At 49.0% G+C, this 19,537-nt stretch overlaps 1 protein-coding gene across 1 annotated transcript; it reads right to left on the reverse strand.

Annotated features, from left to right (window-relative positions):
- Positions 1-3,413: 3,413 nt before the first annotated feature.
- Positions 3,414-19,035, reverse strand: LOC133346756 (ras-related protein Rab-11B). The gene is made up of 5 exons (XM_061558608.1): positions 18,901-19,035; positions 14,470-14,665; positions 12,480-12,673; positions 9,024-9,104; positions 3,414-5,931 (listed from the first exon to the last, which is right to left on the reverse strand). Exons 1-5 carry the CDS (start codon positions 18,950-18,952, stop codon positions 5,786-5,788), a joined length of 669 nt encoding a protein of 222 aa, XP_061414592.1. The 5' UTR covers positions 18,953-19,035; the 3' UTR covers positions 3,414-5,785.
- Positions 19,036-19,537: the final 502 nt, after the last annotated feature.

Genomic DNA, 19,537 nt, shown 5'->3' on the forward strand with positions numbered 1-19,537 from the left:
GTTGTCAAAGCGGCCTCTAGCGGCCTCTAGCGGCCGGGCGAGACCAGAACTCAGCGCTCCTCGGCGGCGGCGGTGGGAGGAAGGGGGTCCATTGATGTCATCGCTCAAAATCGATTCGAACGATCACAATTGCGCGCACCGGAGCGGCGCGCCTGCGAATCAATGATTTACTCTATGGTAATTGTATGCAAATTATCCTTGTAAAAGGCGAATGGAGAGAGGCAACGGACTTGGCATATAAGCCCCACGGAGACAGGATGTCCGCTGTCTCTACATGCAACAAAGATCTGTAACCACCCACCTGTCCATCCACCGATATGCCTATCTGTCAATGTGTCTATCTATTCACCTATTCACATTTTTTCGTCCAACCACGTGTCTATCTATCCACCAATCTATCAACCAACGTATCCGTCCATCCACCCCATCACGTTATGCATCCCCCCTCATCTATGTATCATTCTAGATAATGATCCATCACCCCTCCCCCTCTATACAACACACACACCCGTATAAATCCACGCTCCCCCCCCCCCCACTCTCTCTCTATCTCTGTGTCTATGCATCTCTACCCACGCGTGTGTGGAGACGGCCCCGTGTGACGACTGGGATCGCTGTGCTCGTGATGCTCCACGCGCGTTCGTGCGACCCACGACCTCCCCGAGAGCGGGGATGGAGTGAGGGGGGGTGGGGTGGGGAGGGAGGGGGTGGGGGCAGAGACGGCGGCTGGCTTGAGCGAGCAGCGTATCTCTTATGTATGGACGGGATGAGATTCAGTTGGCGACCGTCATCAGCATCAGCAGCAGAGATAACATAATTGGCAGCAGAATCATCGGTAGGATAACATCGGGCAATAGCATTAGGTACAGCAGCTGTAGGAGCAGCAGCATCATCGGCAGCTGCAGCACCATCGTCATAATCAGTAGCATCATGAGCGCAATCAGTATAATCAACAGCATCGGCAACATCATATTATCAGCAGCATCAAAAGTCATCATTAGCAGCAGCAGCATCAGAAGTCATCATTAGCAGCAGCAGCAACAACAGCATCACCAGCAGCCTCATAATAATCAAATCGGGCTTGTATGGCAAAGCAATAGGCGACTGAAAGTCTGCCTTCGAAACACTTATGGGGAGGTAGCGACGTTGGGACTGGATTGTGAGTAATTTACGACGTCGATGGTAGCTACGGCTGTGCGCCACGCGAAAGGGCATCCTATTTCGCGTGAGCTATGAGCCCGCAGCCGTGAGTGTCTGTCACATTGACGAATAATGCACGCGGCCGGCGACTGCTAATGAACGAGTATCGCTCTTCGCCAACACCAGCTGCGGGCAATAACCGAATGAGCATCGTGAACGGTGGAGTCGGTGATCCTGGAGGATCGTACAGGAGACGTATGGGTCAGATGGTTACGTGGCTGGATAGACTAATGGATAGACGGGCTGGATGGATATGGGAGGGATATGGGAGGGATAAATAAACAGTTGTATATGGACAGGCGAGTGTGGATACGTGTGTGAATGGATATATGTACGCGAATAGAGATGGATAGACAAATGGGTGGAAGTAAAGCGATAGGAGTGGTATTCACAGAAACATGGGTGATGTGTGAACTCAGAGATGAATGGAGACATTTGGGTGGCGATAGAGACGCGTCGACGGATGGACAAAGATGGATTGACAGATGTTCGCCCATTCAAATGCGCCCAACCGTATCAGTTCTCGGAAGTCAAGCAGGCTTGAGCCTGGCGAGTACTTGAATGGGTCTCCACCACCAGGGCTTGCCAGGTGCCGTAGGCGTGGCGCTGCGAGGAGTGTGGCCAGGTGGTCTCTCTCCTCGGACAACGGAGATGGGATTGCGCCAGCTTCCTTCCATGAGAAGCCAAACTCTCATTCATGGAGGGCCAAGCATCCCCAAGTAGCGGCAACCCTCCTGAACATCTCGATACGAGAAGCGTTTCGTCGTTTGAGCCAGAGGTGTGCCAAGGTGGGGCGGTGGCGCAGTGGTTAGGACCCTGCGCAATGAACCTGGGTCACTCGAATTCGATTTCCAGCCACGGCTAACATCGGGGGAAATCGATAACAGCACCGCTCCTTTATATGGGCGTGTGTAGTAAACATAGTGTTCATCAGCATGTGTGCAGTAGACGCAGTGTGTTTAGGAAACCTGCCGACAAAAGTGCACAACTCCATGGGTGTGTGCAGTGCGTCTGTGTACACAAGTATATTGGGGCGTTTCCGTAAACCTCGCTCAAAGCCCTCCCGTGGCGTCTCTTCGTTACCAGCCGCTGTGTCCTGCCTGATACCGACAGAGAATGCATATACATCTGTACCAGAGCCCGTCTCTCTCTCTCTCGTCTATTTCAAGTCAACAGGCATGGTTAATCCACTGCTCGATGAAGGCTCTCCCGTTGTCACCATCTCTCACGGTGCTGGCGATGCCGTCATCCATCTGTCTGGCACCAAAACGATTGCACCGCCGTCTCCGTGACGGCCACCGTCGCGGACGCAATCCGTCGTGCGGCTGCCAGTCCATCCCACCGTCACCCCCCGTGGCAATGTGTCCGACAAGCCCATTTACTTTTCTTTAACGGTCAATGTGTTTCATTTGTTTGTTCTATGATCCATGCGTCTGTTTTCTTTTGTTTTACCCCCGAAGTAATTCCCAGCACGCGTCTCGCCACGCTTCTCCGTGTTCTATTCAGTGCTCGTTCCGTTTTGTCAGCGGCCGTATTTCTGAAACGTGTCGCAGGACATTTTGCGCAGATGAAGCGTTTTTCATTTTGCCACATGGGAATATTGCCTTTTCATTACCAAACTGAAGAGCAAAAATGTTAATGGTGCTACAACTTAGAACCGTTTAAAAATTAAAATCTAATAATAGACCGAGACCGAATAAATTATAATTTGCTGCGCTGGGTTTTAGCGGAACGACGGGACGTAATAATACTGCCTCAGCAGCAGCCCTTGCTTTCCCACCTGATGACGGACGCTTGTGTTGCGCCCCAAACGTCGTGATTTATTTACATTTTATACCTACGTGACTTTACCGAAAGAATCAGAGTATGTAATAATACCCGTTTAATGTACGCGGGCTTCTCCGGACCCGGTAGATGGCGAGGGGGACACGTGCCATTCATGCTGCGAGGGGGAAGCCAACACGCGCCTTCGCTTGACCGACTCAAAAAAAAAATCACTAAAACAATTTTCCCTACAATTGTTGCAGCATAAATCATTCGACCCTATAGTTTTGCTGCAAAACTTCAAACGTTTTGGTGACGGTGCGGTTTTGGCAAGTAATTGTTTTCGTAACTTTCAAATTGTTCAGTGTCATTTTTGCCAGACCGGTGGGTGTGCGGTGAGGCCTGCAGCCCCCACCACTGGGTCAGAAACACAACCTTAGTCCCCCGAGTGAAGTTTAAAATCCGTTTATTATAATTATTACTCTTATTGTTTTTAGCATCATCAACTTTATTATAATTAAGATTACAGCAGACACCAGGAATTATCCTGAACTACTACAACATACTCGTCTGTATTAAGTTTTGACGTTACCATACGCATAATATTGTGATCGTTTTGTTACACACGTAATCAAGCATAACTTAAGACATCCGTAAAAAAAAAACCCCAACACAACTCTAAATAAATAGTGAAGCCAATATCGTACAAAAAATACTTCTTCACAAGATGCTTAGCGACGACGATGATAGAGATGACGATGTTGACGATGTTGACGATGATGAGGATGATACACCAATGTTGCTGGCTGCACTCTCAAAGCCGTAGCGAGCAGAGCGGCCACAGGGAGCCCCACGAGCCCCAGACCAGATGTTTCACTCGTCAGGACCACGCGAGGTCACATCACTTCAGCGCTTCCAATATCTCTGTGGTGGTCAATAATGGAGAATTACGTGATAACCACTTCAAACGAGCGGGATTATCAAGTAATCCCACTCGTATTAGCCTTGCCAACAACACAAATCGGTGTGACCAAAGTTCTGCTACCTTTAAGGTGGTACCAGTTTTGCTCTGGCCCGGGGACTAAGGTCTCGGTGACTTTGGTGGACCGCAAGGCAAGGTGTTGCACAGACACCAACTGATGTCTTTTTCTGGTTTTCCCAAAGCTTTGCTCATTATCTTCAAAGGTAACCTTGCCGGTTAAAGGCCGTCTCAGTCGACACGTCCGACAATGCACTGCGGTGGAATCTCACCTCCTCTGAACCTCCCTCGTCCCCACCGGTTGTGTTTTTTTCTTTAAACGCAAACGGCACTTGAAACAACTCTGCCGTTCTTACTGAAATCTGCAGATTGGTTTCGCGCACGCTGATGAGAGGGACCGGGTCCAGCAATTGCCAAGAGGAAAATAAGAGCAATTTGGAAAATGTTCCATTAAGTAACAGCAGAAACCATCTTCACACTGACACACAAACCGGGGGGGGGGCTCCTGTCAGCTGTCAACAGTGGGGGTGAGGTTACAAGGCAGTTGCCTAATAAACAACGAATCATGACTTACAAGGATCAATGAAATAGATGGCATAACTATGAAGGCAGTGCCACACCGTGCTCATTCCCAAAGCCACGGCGATGGCGAGTAGTGCTAAGCTGCGTAGAACTCGGAATCTCGTGAATCGACAAACGGAGGTTGGGGGGGGGGGGTGCCACAACGGAGGTGCCGAGAAATCTGAAGCCGCTGCCTGTGGCCCGAAACCCTCGGGGCACCACCGACCAGCGCCACACCATTCCCCAAAAACCCGCTTTCCCCCTTCCCCTCCCCCGTGTGAAGCTAACGATGCGTTTTAATGTTTACTCCAAGTGATCCGTTTACAGTTAGTATAAAAAATAAAAAAACACAATTTGCAGCTGCGTGTATTAAACAAAATTTTAAAACCGAATGTGACAATCAAGTAATGTGACAATGGAAACACGTCAATCTTGGTTTTAAAAACAAGTGCCTTTGAATCTCATGAATGAGCCCTACAACCCATGATGCCCTACCAGTGAAACTCCAACTTATGCCTGAAGAGAACCTCCACAAATGTATGCAGACACGTGCGCACACACACACACACACGGGTAAATGCACAAACGCACGTGGGTTAACGCACGCACACACATACACACTGCCACACACACACACACACGAGTCATCATCTGTGTCAAAGGTGAAGCGTGAATAGGGACACCCCCCCCGCCCTCCCGCACCCCCCCCCCCACGCACAACCTCTCCCGCACGCTCACGTACACATGCCGGCATGCTCCATTATTAATAAAGCGACGCTCTGGATAGCAGACGTGACAACCGCACGATAAAACACTCACGTTAATGCTGCATTCTCCGCAAATTCCACATCAAACAGAAATAATAACAACCACAAACGTCGACGGGATTTGATTGGCGGCGGCCGCGGCGGTGACAACGGGAGGAGACGGCCCCTAGCTCCGGTTCGCCAAGACAGCACCGCGCGCGGCACACGACCGAAGCGACGTCCGGCTAAAAACTACCCTAGGCTCCACGCGCACGGCAAGCAAGGCTGCCAACAAAGCTCTACGGAAACGCAAAGTGAGGATGGTCGGTCCTTCCGGGAGGCCCGACCGGTGGCCGGGGCAAAGACACACTGGAGAAAGAGAGAGAGCGGCTCACGCACGCGCGAGGTGGGGGGGGGGGAATTACACTCACGATTGGCCCTTGGAGAGAGGGGGGGGGGAGAGAGAGAAGGAGACTGAGAAGAGACGCAGAGAGAGAGGTAAGAGAAAAAGAGAGCGGGAGCAGGGGCCGAGCATTCAGAGGCTCTGGCAGCACTGGAAGCGGTTGGATTTGCCGTGCTCCGAGGTGGGGGGCACGGTGATGTCCACCACATTGTTGCTCGGGGAATCGTCATGGCCGGCCCGGTCCGAGATCTGCTTCTGAGAGACAATCCGGTAGATCTCTGTCGCAGCAAAAGCAGCCGCAGGGGAAACAACAGCACGAGCAGGTTAAAGTGCAACAGGGGCGAGTCCACATTTGTAAGTGTGACATTAGTCTAATTAACATAGTAATCCCACCCAGAATTAATTTGGATCTATGTTCATCGTTAGAAGACCAGAACCTATCAACTATCTGGGCATAATGTTATCAACATTCTGTATGTTGGGAACGACACCTGCTCTGAAATTCTAATGCATGTGGGGGGGGGCTTTGCATCGCGCGATGCTTATGGTCGTTGCACGGTTCATGACTTATGTCCTCATCCAGCAGTGGAGTGGCATATTGGTTGCACGCGTAAACGTTTTGAAATTATTGCACTTGGCTTGCTGGAAACTTCAAATACGTTTTTTATATAAATGAGAAAAGCTTCCTCCCCCATACTGCATGCCTTGTTCACTTTGCAAATGATTGCATTTGTCCTCAACAAAATATTCTCGATTAATGATCTCTTTCTTCATTATATACTGCCAACAAGGCCACAGCCTCCTTATAAGGAAATCCCTACCCAACACCATCTCAAAAGCAATGATGGCCCAAAAATTAGAAAGCAGCTTTCTCAAAAAATCTAATCAACCACCCTCAGGCTTTCGCAAGCCAAGTTCCTGCTTGGAAGTGAATTACACACACACACGCAAGCCGCACAACATTCTCCCACTCGATTAAACCCGCACTCTGCCTTCGACCGCCGACAACACAACCTTCTGCAGACCAATGAGCCCGCCTTCTAATAATGTGCAGACATCTTAAACAACACCAAACGAGCGCTTCTTCAATCGCCGTGTATGCAACGTCAAATACCCCAACACGTGCAACTTGCTTCCTCGGTCTCGCGCGTCTCTACAACACGCTACCTTCTCTCCCACCCCTTCACCAAACCACCAATGCATCCTATTTCAAATCTTGTTTCATCACAGAAAGACTCGCGGGAGCTCACACGATTGGAAGGACCAGCACAAGACAAATGGAGGCACACGGCTAAAACAGATGGACAATAAAGCAGCCTTCAAACATCGGGGCCATTGCCAAACACTATGAAGTGCTTTCATACAAACACAACATCCTCTCTTATGCCCCACACTTTTGATCTCTGCACACATTAGTGACAGATCAATTGGCCTTCACATACTCTCTGATCTAAGTACCTAAGGTTTGCCTACTACACCCCACGTGAACCCACTCCACGTGGCTTGATTAATTACCCTGCTTTTGCATCACCTTGCCCACACATCGCACCCCCACCACCTCCACCCCCTACCGCTCCCTCCTCCCACTTTTAAAGTAGGAAAAGCTAACAAACTCAAACATTGCTGTAATTGTGGGCTACTGTTAAAATAAGTGAGGTTTTGCAAGTGTCTACATATTAGTTATTTTATCATTCCACTTTACCCAGGAAAGCCTCAGCAAGTCTCAAGACTTCTCCAGAAGGGTCCTGCCAAGTGTTCCACAGTCGGGTGCGATGTGGCTGCTGCTCTGTAATCCCCAATGAGTAATTTGTAAGAAATTTTGCTTACCATCTACATTGTGCGCGATTTTTTTAGCAATGGGGGAAAAAACCCCCCAGAGAACCCAGAGGAAACCCATGCAGAAGAGGGTGAGAATAGAAAAACTACACACAGAAAGACACCCGAGTGAGAGATCGAACCCAGCGGCTTCCTGCTGTGAGGCACAAGTGTGACCACTGCGCTGCAACCCTGCCGCCTCCCCTTGTAATGCAATGATTCACCCCCCTCCACGATTCGACAAACCATCACCATTTAAAAGTCAATTAGTAGTCTCCCTGAAAGTGCATGCATAATCTGAAGTGGTCAAAATCTCAAGGACTGATGGTGGCGAGAATCAATAGAATGCAATAATCATTTAAACCTGTAACGTGCCGCACAGCATCCACTCGCTCTCAAGGGAGAGAACGACTCAAGAGGCACGAGGAACCACACACCAGCGGGGAAGGGAGCCAGGCGCAGAGCCGGTGCCAACAACTGTCCAAGCTCTGTGGTTCTCTATATATTAAGATGTTTCCGGCCAATTAATGAGTGTTCATAATTAGGAGGAAACGAGACCACGCGTAGGAAACCTACGCATGCGATGGGGCAACATTATCCGATACGGATGTAACAGGGGAGTCCACATTTTCTGGACTGCCTACTCCTGGCAATGCAGGGTACGGCACTTCAATGCGCATGGGAAGGGAGTTTCACAACATTTGTGCGATACACCAACCCCTGCACCCACATAGGTGGATTACAGGCGTGCGTAGCCACCACCGCCCAGTGTTTCACAATGTGTCGTGAAACTAAGAATCGATTTTCATCCACGAATCGTCGGATGTCTCCCAGTCATGTGTGCAAGAGACAAATGTTGAAGTAGCATCAACCACCAGATTGAAAAGCAACAGTCATTAGATGGGCTAAATTGAGTGGTACTAATTAGCAATCATTATTCTAGATGTTTAAGAAAACCAATTATTTAGGCAACTACAGCAGCTACTGCAAATATAATTAAATTGAATTATTATATTTGTGATTATTTGCTGCTTATTAAATTTCACTTTAGCTGTTTCACTTTGCAATTATTCATGTTATACCCACTGCAGTATGCTGCACGTCTTGTATATTTATCACATGGTACTCTAATTATGACACTGTTGTTCCTGCATGCACAATTTGTTCGTGCTAACATTTGTTTTTTGAAAAAATTCGAACTATTTAATTGCCCAAATCGCGCTTTCACAAAAACAAAATTTACTCAACGCCCCAATGCGGGACCAGTCGAGAAAAAACAAAAACTTGTTAATGCTTTCCTGGTGTAAAGGGCATTATTATTATTCACGATGATCATTGATTCCTGCACCACACGTTAGAACGGTAGATCGCGCCTCCTTTTTTCATTACCGATAGGTCTCGCTTGAACACAGAGACATCCATCGTCCCACCGGCCCCACACCTGGGTCTGCAGGACTTACATTTCAATTTGTCTACAAGATGGCTTACATTGGAGTTTGATTAGAATTTTAGACCTCTCAGCCCCCCCGCCCCCACCACCCTCCCGGTCGCTCACCCGCAAGGATGTTCTGAAAGGCGGCCTCGACATTCGTGGAGTCCAAAGCAGACGTCTCGATGAACGAAAGATTGTTCTTCTCTGTCGGGGCAGAAAAAACACGCAGATGCAGCACAGATCGTACGGCGAACTGCCATCTCTTCCACAAGGTCAGGGAGAATGGCGCGGCGAGTGTCTCGGCGTGCTCGCGCCCTCGCCGCCCACCGGGCAACAATCAATTCAGCAGTCCTCCTCCCCCACGGTTTTTTCCCTGTGGGTCGTAAAAGTTTGCGACGTCCCTGGCAATAGCAGCGTTCCATTGTGTGCGACAATGTGAAGATGCCACGGGCAACAGGTTTAATGCGCAAAACTCAACTATGTACCGTCGTGGAGGATAATGGTTAACAAATAAATTATAAACAGACTGCGTTTTGTCCGCTTTTGTAGTCCACCATCCTAGGTGCTTTCCAAACCAATATTTTCCAGCATTTGTCAAAGCAGCATATATGGTGGACCGCTTTTGACCGAGTCACATCAGGCCTATTAAAACTAATGCTGGATGTTTAACAGACTCTCCTGACGAGCTTGAAATAATTCAACCCGGTCCAGAGTTTCCCTCGTTTACAATTTCTGCGAAACACATGCGCGTCTCGAAGCCGTGTAGGGTGGTGAAGTAAAAAAGACAAAAATGCTCTGTCACACAAGAGAGCAAAGGATTTTTTTTATGTTCATTATTTGTTTAAAGCACGCCTCATTCCGCAAACAGCGGGTGATCGGCCGAAATTGCGGTCGTCTGCGCGTCCGCACGGCGCGTTGCTATGTGCAGCGTTAACGCATATAATCCAGGGCGCGCGTAGGGGGTGTGCGATTTGCGGCACCGTGGGGGCAACGCAAGGCAAACGGCGCTCTCTCTCTCACTCTCTGGCCGCGAGGTGTTCTCGCGTCTCAACGATCGAAGCGTCACGCCACTGGGAGTGGCGCGGCACCGAGTTACGATCGGGTTGTAAAACGCAACAACGCGTCACTGACGCGCGACATCGCAAGGGTTAGCGCGACCACCGACGAGCCCATTTGCGCAGACGTCCCCCCGACCCTCTCTCTCTGTCGTTCTATTCGTTACGGAGTATCCGTCACCTCGACGATGAAGCGACTCTGCTCCCCATGATTACTACAATGCTGGAGTAGGACACATCGCTAGAGGTGACGATGGCAGGTGGACGAGACTGGTGAAGGAATAGCAGCCCAAGGAAAGAAACGCAAGCAAGGCGCACAACCACCGTGGAGTAGAAGCGATGAAATCAGGTCACGTTCAGGAGGTGGACAGGTGCAGCACTGGGCTTTGATGAGTTGTGAAGGCATGGAGAGGCTTTATTCCAACAGTCGATAGACTGCCCTGCAACGATCTCGCAAGGTTTACACGCAGATAAAGACAAACCCTGCGTCTCACAGGTCCAAGTGTGCTCGTACCTCGATGCATGCAGGGCATGCATCGATCTTGAGCCAGTGGTGGAATTTCCACATTCCAATGGTAGGGTTCAGTGGTTCAGTCTATGTGCAATAGTTTGGGTTTATATAACGTCTAAATGCGATCACGTCTGCAGATGCTGCCCCAAGTGGGTGAAGTATCCGCCGCTTGACGGATTGAAGAGGTTTTTAAGAGCACAGAGCAATGACGATGACACCTTATAAAAATGCTAAGTAAAAATAAAACTATTACACATATCAATCTTCATGCCTGAAAATGTTGTGGCTTGGCTCTAACACACCAGTGTGCTGTACTAGTGACAAATTGGCAAGTTCTGTTTACGTGACGTGTTTAACGACACATTTATATATTTATGCGATCTAACCCAAAAAACCTCTATTATGGATGAAATACCATAACCCTACGCCAACGTCTGTTTAACACTTAGGTTCACATTCGTGGTTACGATGTTACAATGCAGAGCCGCGGTGTGCACCATCTGGGCCTCTAGTGATTCACACGCCTCGCGCTTCCGTGAATTGTCACCGTTCATGGTCGCGATCTTTTCCCTTTAAACTGTGAATGTAGCATCCCTCATGGCTGCTGCAGGTCACGTGACCCTAGTACAGACAATCCAGGTGGTGGTGGTGGCCATAAACTCCAGCAATCCGGCACCGTAGAGGCGAGGGTTGATGGATTCTCACACAAATGTTGCCAAACAGCACTGTGGGCGTTGAGGCGCCTGGCTCACCGGGAGAATACGATACAGCAAAGTGTGGACTAAAATGATCCGTTCCTTCTGCACAGGGAAAGAGTTTTGTCTCTGCGCAAGGTGGCCCCGGTTTCCCCCCACATGTATGAACTCGCACTAATTGGCTGGTAACATATTTATATATATAGAGAGAGCTGCAGAACTTGGGCAACTGTTTGCACAGGCTCACCACCTGCCTGCCTTTCCCCTTGTCTGTGGTTCCTCAGCAACTGTAAGATGCAATTTGCCTAAGCAAAGTAACAAATTCTTGCTGTGGTTTTCACACCTGATGATGATTGCTTGTGTTGCAATCGAAACGTCGTGAGAATTTAATTGTTTAATTTTTATTATTTTATTATTTCCCTTCTATGTGACTTCACCGAAAGAACCAAGAATATGAATCCCTGCAGTCACGAAAGCTTTAAATCAAAAGTTATACAAATTTCAACATCATGATTACAAGCACACACATTGAAAACATTGTATTCTCACGGCACAATTCGATGCGCGTTTCTTGACAGTAAGAATGTATTTTGACCAATCAATGTGTTGTTACATGCTATTAATCATTAAAATTGATTCTTGGGCTCATGACACGTGTATCATTTCCTGCATGAGAATCTATTTTTTATTGATTTTATGCAAATGATACACACGTGATATGCTCATTTTACATTTAGTTATGTAGAAGCCGGGTGAACAAGCGATTTCAAACGAGACGGCAAAAACAAAAACTAAGAGATCAATTCTTGAATGCAAATTTACGTGTACGTGGATGAAAGAAAATACACATCCTGGTAATGACATCACTCAAACTGTAAAATCAGTAAGTGGGCTTGGGCAAAGCACATTGCTGGGAGGCTCAATGGCAGAAGGCCAAAGACAAAGAAGGGGTGTCAGCCAAGGAACGAAATGTGCCCCAGAGGGTAACCACCGAGGAGATGGAGCAGTGAAATTAGCTGGTGTGCATGTGTTAGGTGGATTATTACATCACGGTATCGTGAAAGATGGCGGTTGCTTGGACAGGCCTTCATCCAGCAGTGGACTGACCAAGACTGATAAAAATGCTGATTATATGCAAATGTCACATGCCGCCCAGTGCACCTCTCACACACACTGGGGAAAGAGAGGCATCCAGTGGCGAGGGGGGGGTGGGGTCGGCGGTTAGGATCAGAGGGGGGCGCGGGTTGCATCGGGTGGGGTCATTACGGGGGAGGGGGGGGGTATTTGGAAGGCATTGGGGGGGCTGCCAGTTGCTCACCGGCGAAGGCGCGCGCTTCGTCGGTGGGCACGGCGCGCAGGTGCCGCAGGTCGCTCTTGTTGCCCACGAGCATGATGACGATGTTGCTGTCGGCGTGGTCACGCAGCTCCTTGAGCCAGCGCTCCACGTTCTCGTACGTCAGGTGCTTAGCGATGTCGTACACCAGTAGCGCGCCCACCGCCCCACGGTAGTAACTGCCGGCACAACGCAGCGGTGGATCGGTGGGGCGGTGGGGGGAGGGGTTAACAACAAGCGAGCAACGCAGCGGCATGTCCATCCCTCCCCGGCAGTAATTGGCGGGGTGAAGGGAGGAAACGTGGCAACGAGGGCGATGTTTCAACAGAGAGACGAAACACGCGGCGATGCAGAAACACAGAAATAAAGCAAAAGCAACACATGGCAATGCTATAGTGTTGCAAAACAAAGAGACTTGACAATACAACACAAAGCAATGCGACAACACTGCGACGATTTAATGCACCATGCAGCGACACTGGGCAATGCGATATGTGGCAACACAACGCACGGCAACATAACGCACGTCAAGGCAGCGACACAATGAGCACCAACGCAATATAAAGTAACGCGGCGACACAGGGCAATGGAACGCAAGAACTTGGCAACGCATCGCGGAAACCTGGCCACGTAGCATAGATCGTGGCAACGCAACACGGCAACGCATCACGCTCCAACGAAGCGCACTGCAACTAAATACACAGCAAAGCAATGCGCAGCAATGCAACCATGTAGCATTGAGGCAAAGCAATGCGGGAACAGCAATTCCACGCAGAACCCTGTCCTTGTTTTTCTGCATCACTTCTCGTCCTGGCAGCAAAGTTGTTTTTCACCTGCTTCCTGTAGCTTACTGCAGTGTAGCAAATGCACAATAATGGCAATTTGGATTTGATTGACAAATCAGTTTAGTTTTGTTTACAGTTGTGGTGCGCGATGGATCCAGTGGTGTCGATCTATAATTGCTTTTGTTAATCTATAATTGTTTGCATCGGTGCGTTTGTAATGTTGTGACTATAGAGGCGGAAAAGCTGTTAAAACGTACAACCAACATCGACATGTATCTACCATATGCATAGGAAATAACCGATTCTTCCACGCACATTTGGACACGTATCATGAGCCTAGAAATCGATTTAATTCATGAATCATTCCAACCCCACCATTTTTTTCTTTGCACTGTTGGCAAAGCTGTTATGGGAATGATCACTAAGCTAGAACACAGCATGGGCAGCCGATTAGAGCTAACGAGCTCATTAATTCAATCCTGCCAACGAGGCTAAAGCAGTCTGTTTCGTAATGTGAAGAAACCTGACCATGTGACCATGAGCTGCAAATTATGACTGGATAACTTAAAATAACTCCTTCCAGGATGGACAACACAGATTATAAACTCAGAGTATCCCTCTGATCGCTTGGCGGTGGGGGCTCATGCCCGCTGGCAGTACTTTGCCAAAAAATCCAAACTCTTATGGCAGGGGCCAGTCTTTCCATAATACAACCACAACATTGGGAAACTGAAAAACGGCAATTTGCAGCAGAAAAAATGCATCTGGCTTCTTAAAAACGTCTCAAAAGATGCAATTGCATTTTGACGCTAAATATATTTACATTGTTGCTGTAATGCAGCAGAGGTGTGCCTCCTAGTCTTCTGAATCCTGTGGCCGAAATAAGATGGACTGATGAATTACAACTCATACGTCCAAGATACATCCATCAAACCGCACATTCAAGAATCGATTATTTCCCAATCGTATATGTTGCATCTAAATGGTTTACACGATCCCCGAAGCAGCGATAAGCGACGTGAATTAACAATCCATTCTAAAATTTCAATCGTGACAATTCATTGAATCGCAACAGCGGCGAATCGTTACAAGCCTCACAAATTTGTCGTCTCGAGGCACCATCGGGATGCGAGCCCACTACAGACCGACGCTCGTCGTGACTTTTGGGGCGTGCGGAGAGGGCGACTCACGCGGAGGTGATGGCGCGGTAGCGCTCCTGCCCGGCCGTGTCCCAGATCTGCGCCTTGATGGTCTTGCCGTCCACCTGGATGCTGCGCGTGGCGAACTCCACGCCGATGGTGCTCTTGCTCTCCAGGTTGAACTCGTTGCGCGTGAAGCGCGACAGCAGATTACTCTTTCCCACGCCAGAGTCTCCAATCAGCACCACTGGGAAGAGGATGGCACACGAGGAAAGGTGAGGGCTTAGAGCAGAGCAGTGGAACCTACAGTCTGAGGGCCGGATATAGCCCGCGACTATTTCATACAGCTTTCAGCCACATAACCCGTAGTGGAACCAGTGAGGGCTTAGAGAAAACAGAATCCTCTCAATAGAACTGAGGGGGGTTTAAAGAGAAACTTGACCACGTACCGAAACCAGTGAGGTCTTAAGAGAGATGCAGAACACTATAATGGTACTGGTAAGAGTTTAGATGAACACTGGTGAGGGCTCAGAGGAACACAAAACCATACGTGAACTCTGGTGCGGATTTAGAGACACATCCAACACTTAATTCGGACCGGAGATGTTGGAGTGGTACAGAGCCATATAAGGACACTGTTGATGGTTATGAAATATACAGAGCTCAGAGCCAACGGCTATTCAAAATAGTACACAGCCAAAAACTGGGTGCAGTGAGGGCTTAAGGGAAGGTAAAACATAAATGTCAAGAGTGAGGAAACAGGCACACCCAAACCCCAGAACAAGGGATTTCTTTAGACACTCGCACAATGCAGCACCAGAATTGTGAGCACTTAAGAGACAAAACCATGAAGTAACATCCGTGAGGGTTTACCGAGCCACAAAAACCCAAAATAAGGTTGAGAAAAGCATCAGAAAGACATAACCATATGATATAGAACCAAAAACTTGACTGCTTCTTTTATCACATGGCACGTGAAATAGCAATTTGCCTTGGAAATGCACACAATGCATACAAACTTTCCTTTAAATAATACATTACATACAACCTGCTTTTAAATACATAATGACTTTCAATTGTGCAAGGTATTGGTATGGCTCCAGGTGTTACAGAATTTGCTTTGGGTGTGCCTTCTGTACAGTACAGACATGCCCAGGACCGGTCATGATCACATTCTCCATTGGTGCTAGCCTTTGCCGGGAATCAAACCCAGGTGGCTGGCTTCATAACGCAGCAAGCTGACCACCGTGCCACCCAGCACTCTTTGTGCCATTTCATTGTGTGGTAAAAGCTGTCCATCTTTCAATTACTCAGGGGGATGCCAATCCTGGGCTGTCTGCCTGTGGTTGGCGATGCCAGCCAATGCCATACGCGCTCGCGAGCCTGACAGATGTAATACGACATTGCATCAATCAGAGGTTGTGAAAGAATCGCAAAACACAATGCACTGAGCAACACGTCCAACCCCTCACTAACGGAGCACAAAAGTTAAACATTCAACGCATTCGTCAATAACACCATGTGGCCGTAAAAATAAAATGTATACAATAGGCGACGTTTCAGGCAATAGCCCTCCCTCACAAGAGGCCACAGATATGAAACTATTTAACCATTTTTATTTAACCAGGAAAGGCCCACTGAGCTATATAACTCTTTGTCAGAAGCGACCTGGCCACAAATGTTAGCTCAACAAAGTGGCTTATTACATGGAAATTTACAGCAGTCAAAATATTCTAAACGCATGTTTCTAAATGGGAAAAACCGGAGGACTCGGAGAAAAATCCACGCATCTACAGGGAGAACACGCACACTCCAAATATACATGTGTCAGGGTTGGGATTGAACCCACGACCTCCTGTATATCAGTCGAGGTAGTTAGCATCTCGCAACCATGGCACCCATCTTGCCACCGATATAGAGACTACCTCCGTCTTCGTGTGCTGTGAAGGGCTATTGTCCAATGCGTTACATATTATACAAAGTACTTATTTGAAGGGCAAAGTGTTATTGACAAATGTGTAGGATTTTTTGTTGTTTATGTTTGTGCAGTGTCACCAATACAGAACTTAATAATCATGTTTTGTTTTATGTTTGATTTATAATAAAATTCTAATTGCACTATCGCCGACATGCTGCCACTAGGCGAAGACATTTGAATTTAGAACAATCAGGACAACCTCTTATCGGGTAATTCACCACCCGGAGGCACGGAATGACCCTGTAAAATGCCCAAAATAACTGCATTTTAAGTGCAGAGGATGCCATCTGAATTCCAAGCAGGTACCACCACTAGACTCTTCAAGGTCTCTCATTAAAAAGAGATGTCCATCTCAACTGTGCTCTCACGTGGATAAATACACATCAAAGTCAGTGTCGCCACAATTAATATAGCAATGGGGCAGCTCTGTTGGCAGCGTTGGGCAAGCGCTTGAAGTTCCACATGCCCTTGGCAGGTACCAGGCTCTTTGTATGATCACCACTATTAACTCGCTTGCTGCAGTGGTTACGGATTTTATCAACCTCTGAAACGGGATGAAATAGTGAGTGTATGCTCACTGCTTTTTAAAGTCAGTGATTAAATCAGCTTGTTTGCAGGTGTTGCATGAATAGTTGTATCGTGAGACCACGCAACGTGGCAATTGTTTGGAAGGCCTTTGTCCAGCAAAGGGCAGATCATATACGATGATGTTCTATAGCAGAAAAATATGTTCCTATTTAAATAATACCCTTCATTTACTCATGATAGCCCGAGCCCCAACACTCTCGTTCAATAGGGTCCTCCTGCCATAGGATAATTGAGTATTTGGTACACGTGAGAACCCGTGCCTGTGAACAGCTGTTAGCTCTATTGCAGACTTGAGACCTTAGTCACACTTACATAGGAAAGAGATTTGCATTAAAACAAACATTTATACAACTAATAGAAAGTGAAACACGGAGTAGAGGCATTTCATTGACTTTGTGAAAGTGGGCTTGGCCAGGGGACACGTCGCGAGAAGAGACGATGGGTGGTGCAGGCAGCCAACAACAGGGGGAATACGCCCAAAAGGACACTACACTGCATAGATGGAGCAATGAAATATGCTGGTGTGCAGACGCTAGATGGATTGTTGCTTTGCATGACCGTGAGACATGGAGACGGCTTGAGATAGAATTCATCCAGCAGTGGACTGACTATGGGATGGTTCAAAGGTCAAAGTGTACTGTCCCTGCTTAAATCAGTGAGTGGTAAAAATGTATATTGCAGGGGCGAGTTCTTCCAAAGAACATTCGTTGACCACGACTTATCAACCCCAGAAAAACAAGCTGCTGCGATCAACATCACCTATTTGTGTAGTCACAGCTGTGTGATATTCTGTATTGTCACTGGGGGGGGGGGGGGGGGGGGTGAGTTACACCGGAAACAAACATTGGCCATGGTGCGCTAGTGATTTTAAAACCATTTCCTTGTCACATAAACACGGTTACACAAAAATACACGCGGTAAAGTTAAAGGAAAATGAAGCAGATTCGATTACGACCCGTGCTTTTCCCACAGAGACGGCTGGAAACCGGACAATCCTCGGGATCTTTAACGTCCATTTTGCAGGAAGCTTTGGAGAATTAACCCCTTACCGACGTGACATGAAGCTGTGGTCGCAATAATTGGGCAACCCTGACCCAGGCCCCTAGCCTCTTAATCCTAGATCCCAGAATCGCAGGCCACACCAAGTCCCCGACTGCTCGGATGCTGCTTTGTTTTGCAGACCCACAAAATAAAGACTTCCCTTGGCCTGGAGGACCTTGGTCCTTGGTGACCCCAGGATAGGGGGCCAATCTTCAGCCCCAAAGATCCCAAACCCCAGGAATTCGGCCTAAGAAACCCGGCTACTGTGCCCCTCTTTTCAAGGCGCATCACAGCCCTGCACCACTCCCCTTGGCTCTCATCACCACCCCCCATCTTTCATTGATCCCTTTAATATTTTATGGACGCCCCGTGTCTCTTTCCTTGATACTCTCTCGTCAAAACCCCCCTCTCTCTATCTTACCTCCCCTTCAATATCACAAGGGATCGCAGCCTCTTAAAAAGTCCCTTATTGTGGGTAACTCGAGCCCTCGCTGGAACCCAGTCTCGCAGAGAGCCTTGCCTTTCCTGGGTGCCCACTCGCCCAACAACAACGCCCCTCACTCTAATAGGCAGCCATCTGCTTCGTACGAAACACATTCTTCGGAGAGACCCCGATCCTAGGCACCGAGTCCCTCTCTTCAGAACCCCACCTTCTCTCGTGGAGACCCCCAACACCCTCACATCAGCACCAAGGGCCCGCACCTCCAAAGCCAATCCAGTCCTAGGCCCCCATAAATTTTCTTCCACGGTGGTCCCCGTCACCAGTGTCACTCTACCGCTGCTGCACCGAGCTCCCCGCGTCCTCTGCCACGCTGGCTCCCCAGTAACCCCCTCCGCGCCTCTCGCTATCCCCTTCGCCTGGGCGATCCCCGCACCTTTAAAGAGGTAGTCGTACTCGTCGTCCCTGGCTCCCATCTTGGCCGTCATGAGGCGGTGGTGCCGCAGTGTCCGTGACTGCTGCTGCGCGACTGCCCAGCCCCGCTGGTGGGCGTGGCCACGGGGGAGGGGGCGGAGGCGAATGAGGAAGAGGAGGGGCTCGTTAAACGTAGTGGGCGGGGCTTGTATGAATTGTGGGCGTGTTCGTCAGAGAAGGGCGGAGATAGCGAAGGAGAGGGGGCGTGCCAGTGGTCAAGAGGGCGTGGTCAGTTAAAAGTAGGCGGGGTCAGACGAGGAAACCAAAACACCACGGGACCCCCCGAGAGCGCTTAGCTCCGCCTCCAGGCCGCGCCCGACGTGACGTCACGGCCCCTCGTCGTCCGCCGAGAGAGGCGCCCGCCAATGGCGCGAGACGAGGACGGTGGCGCGCGCTGAGTGGCGGGAAAGGTGAGGGGGGGCCAGGGCGGGGGGCTGCTGTGAAGCCACGCCTACCATGATGACGTCAGCCTCCCCCCCCCGCGCATATAGTTACCGTGCCTCCCCCGCCCCACGTGCCCATTGTGCGTCACGTTCACTTCCGGTCCACGCCCTGAGTGACGTCAGACTGCAGCTTTTACATTCGAGATCAGGCGTCGT

The sequence above is a fragment of the Lethenteron reissneri genome, chromosome 24, assembly GCF_015708825.2.
Source record: "Lethenteron reissneri isolate LAM-NWPU_2019-01 chromosome 24, ASM1570882v1, whole genome shotgun sequence".
Lineage (NCBI taxonomy): Eukaryota > Metazoa > Chordata > Hyperoartia > Petromyzontiformes > Petromyzontidae > Lethenteron > Lethenteron reissneri.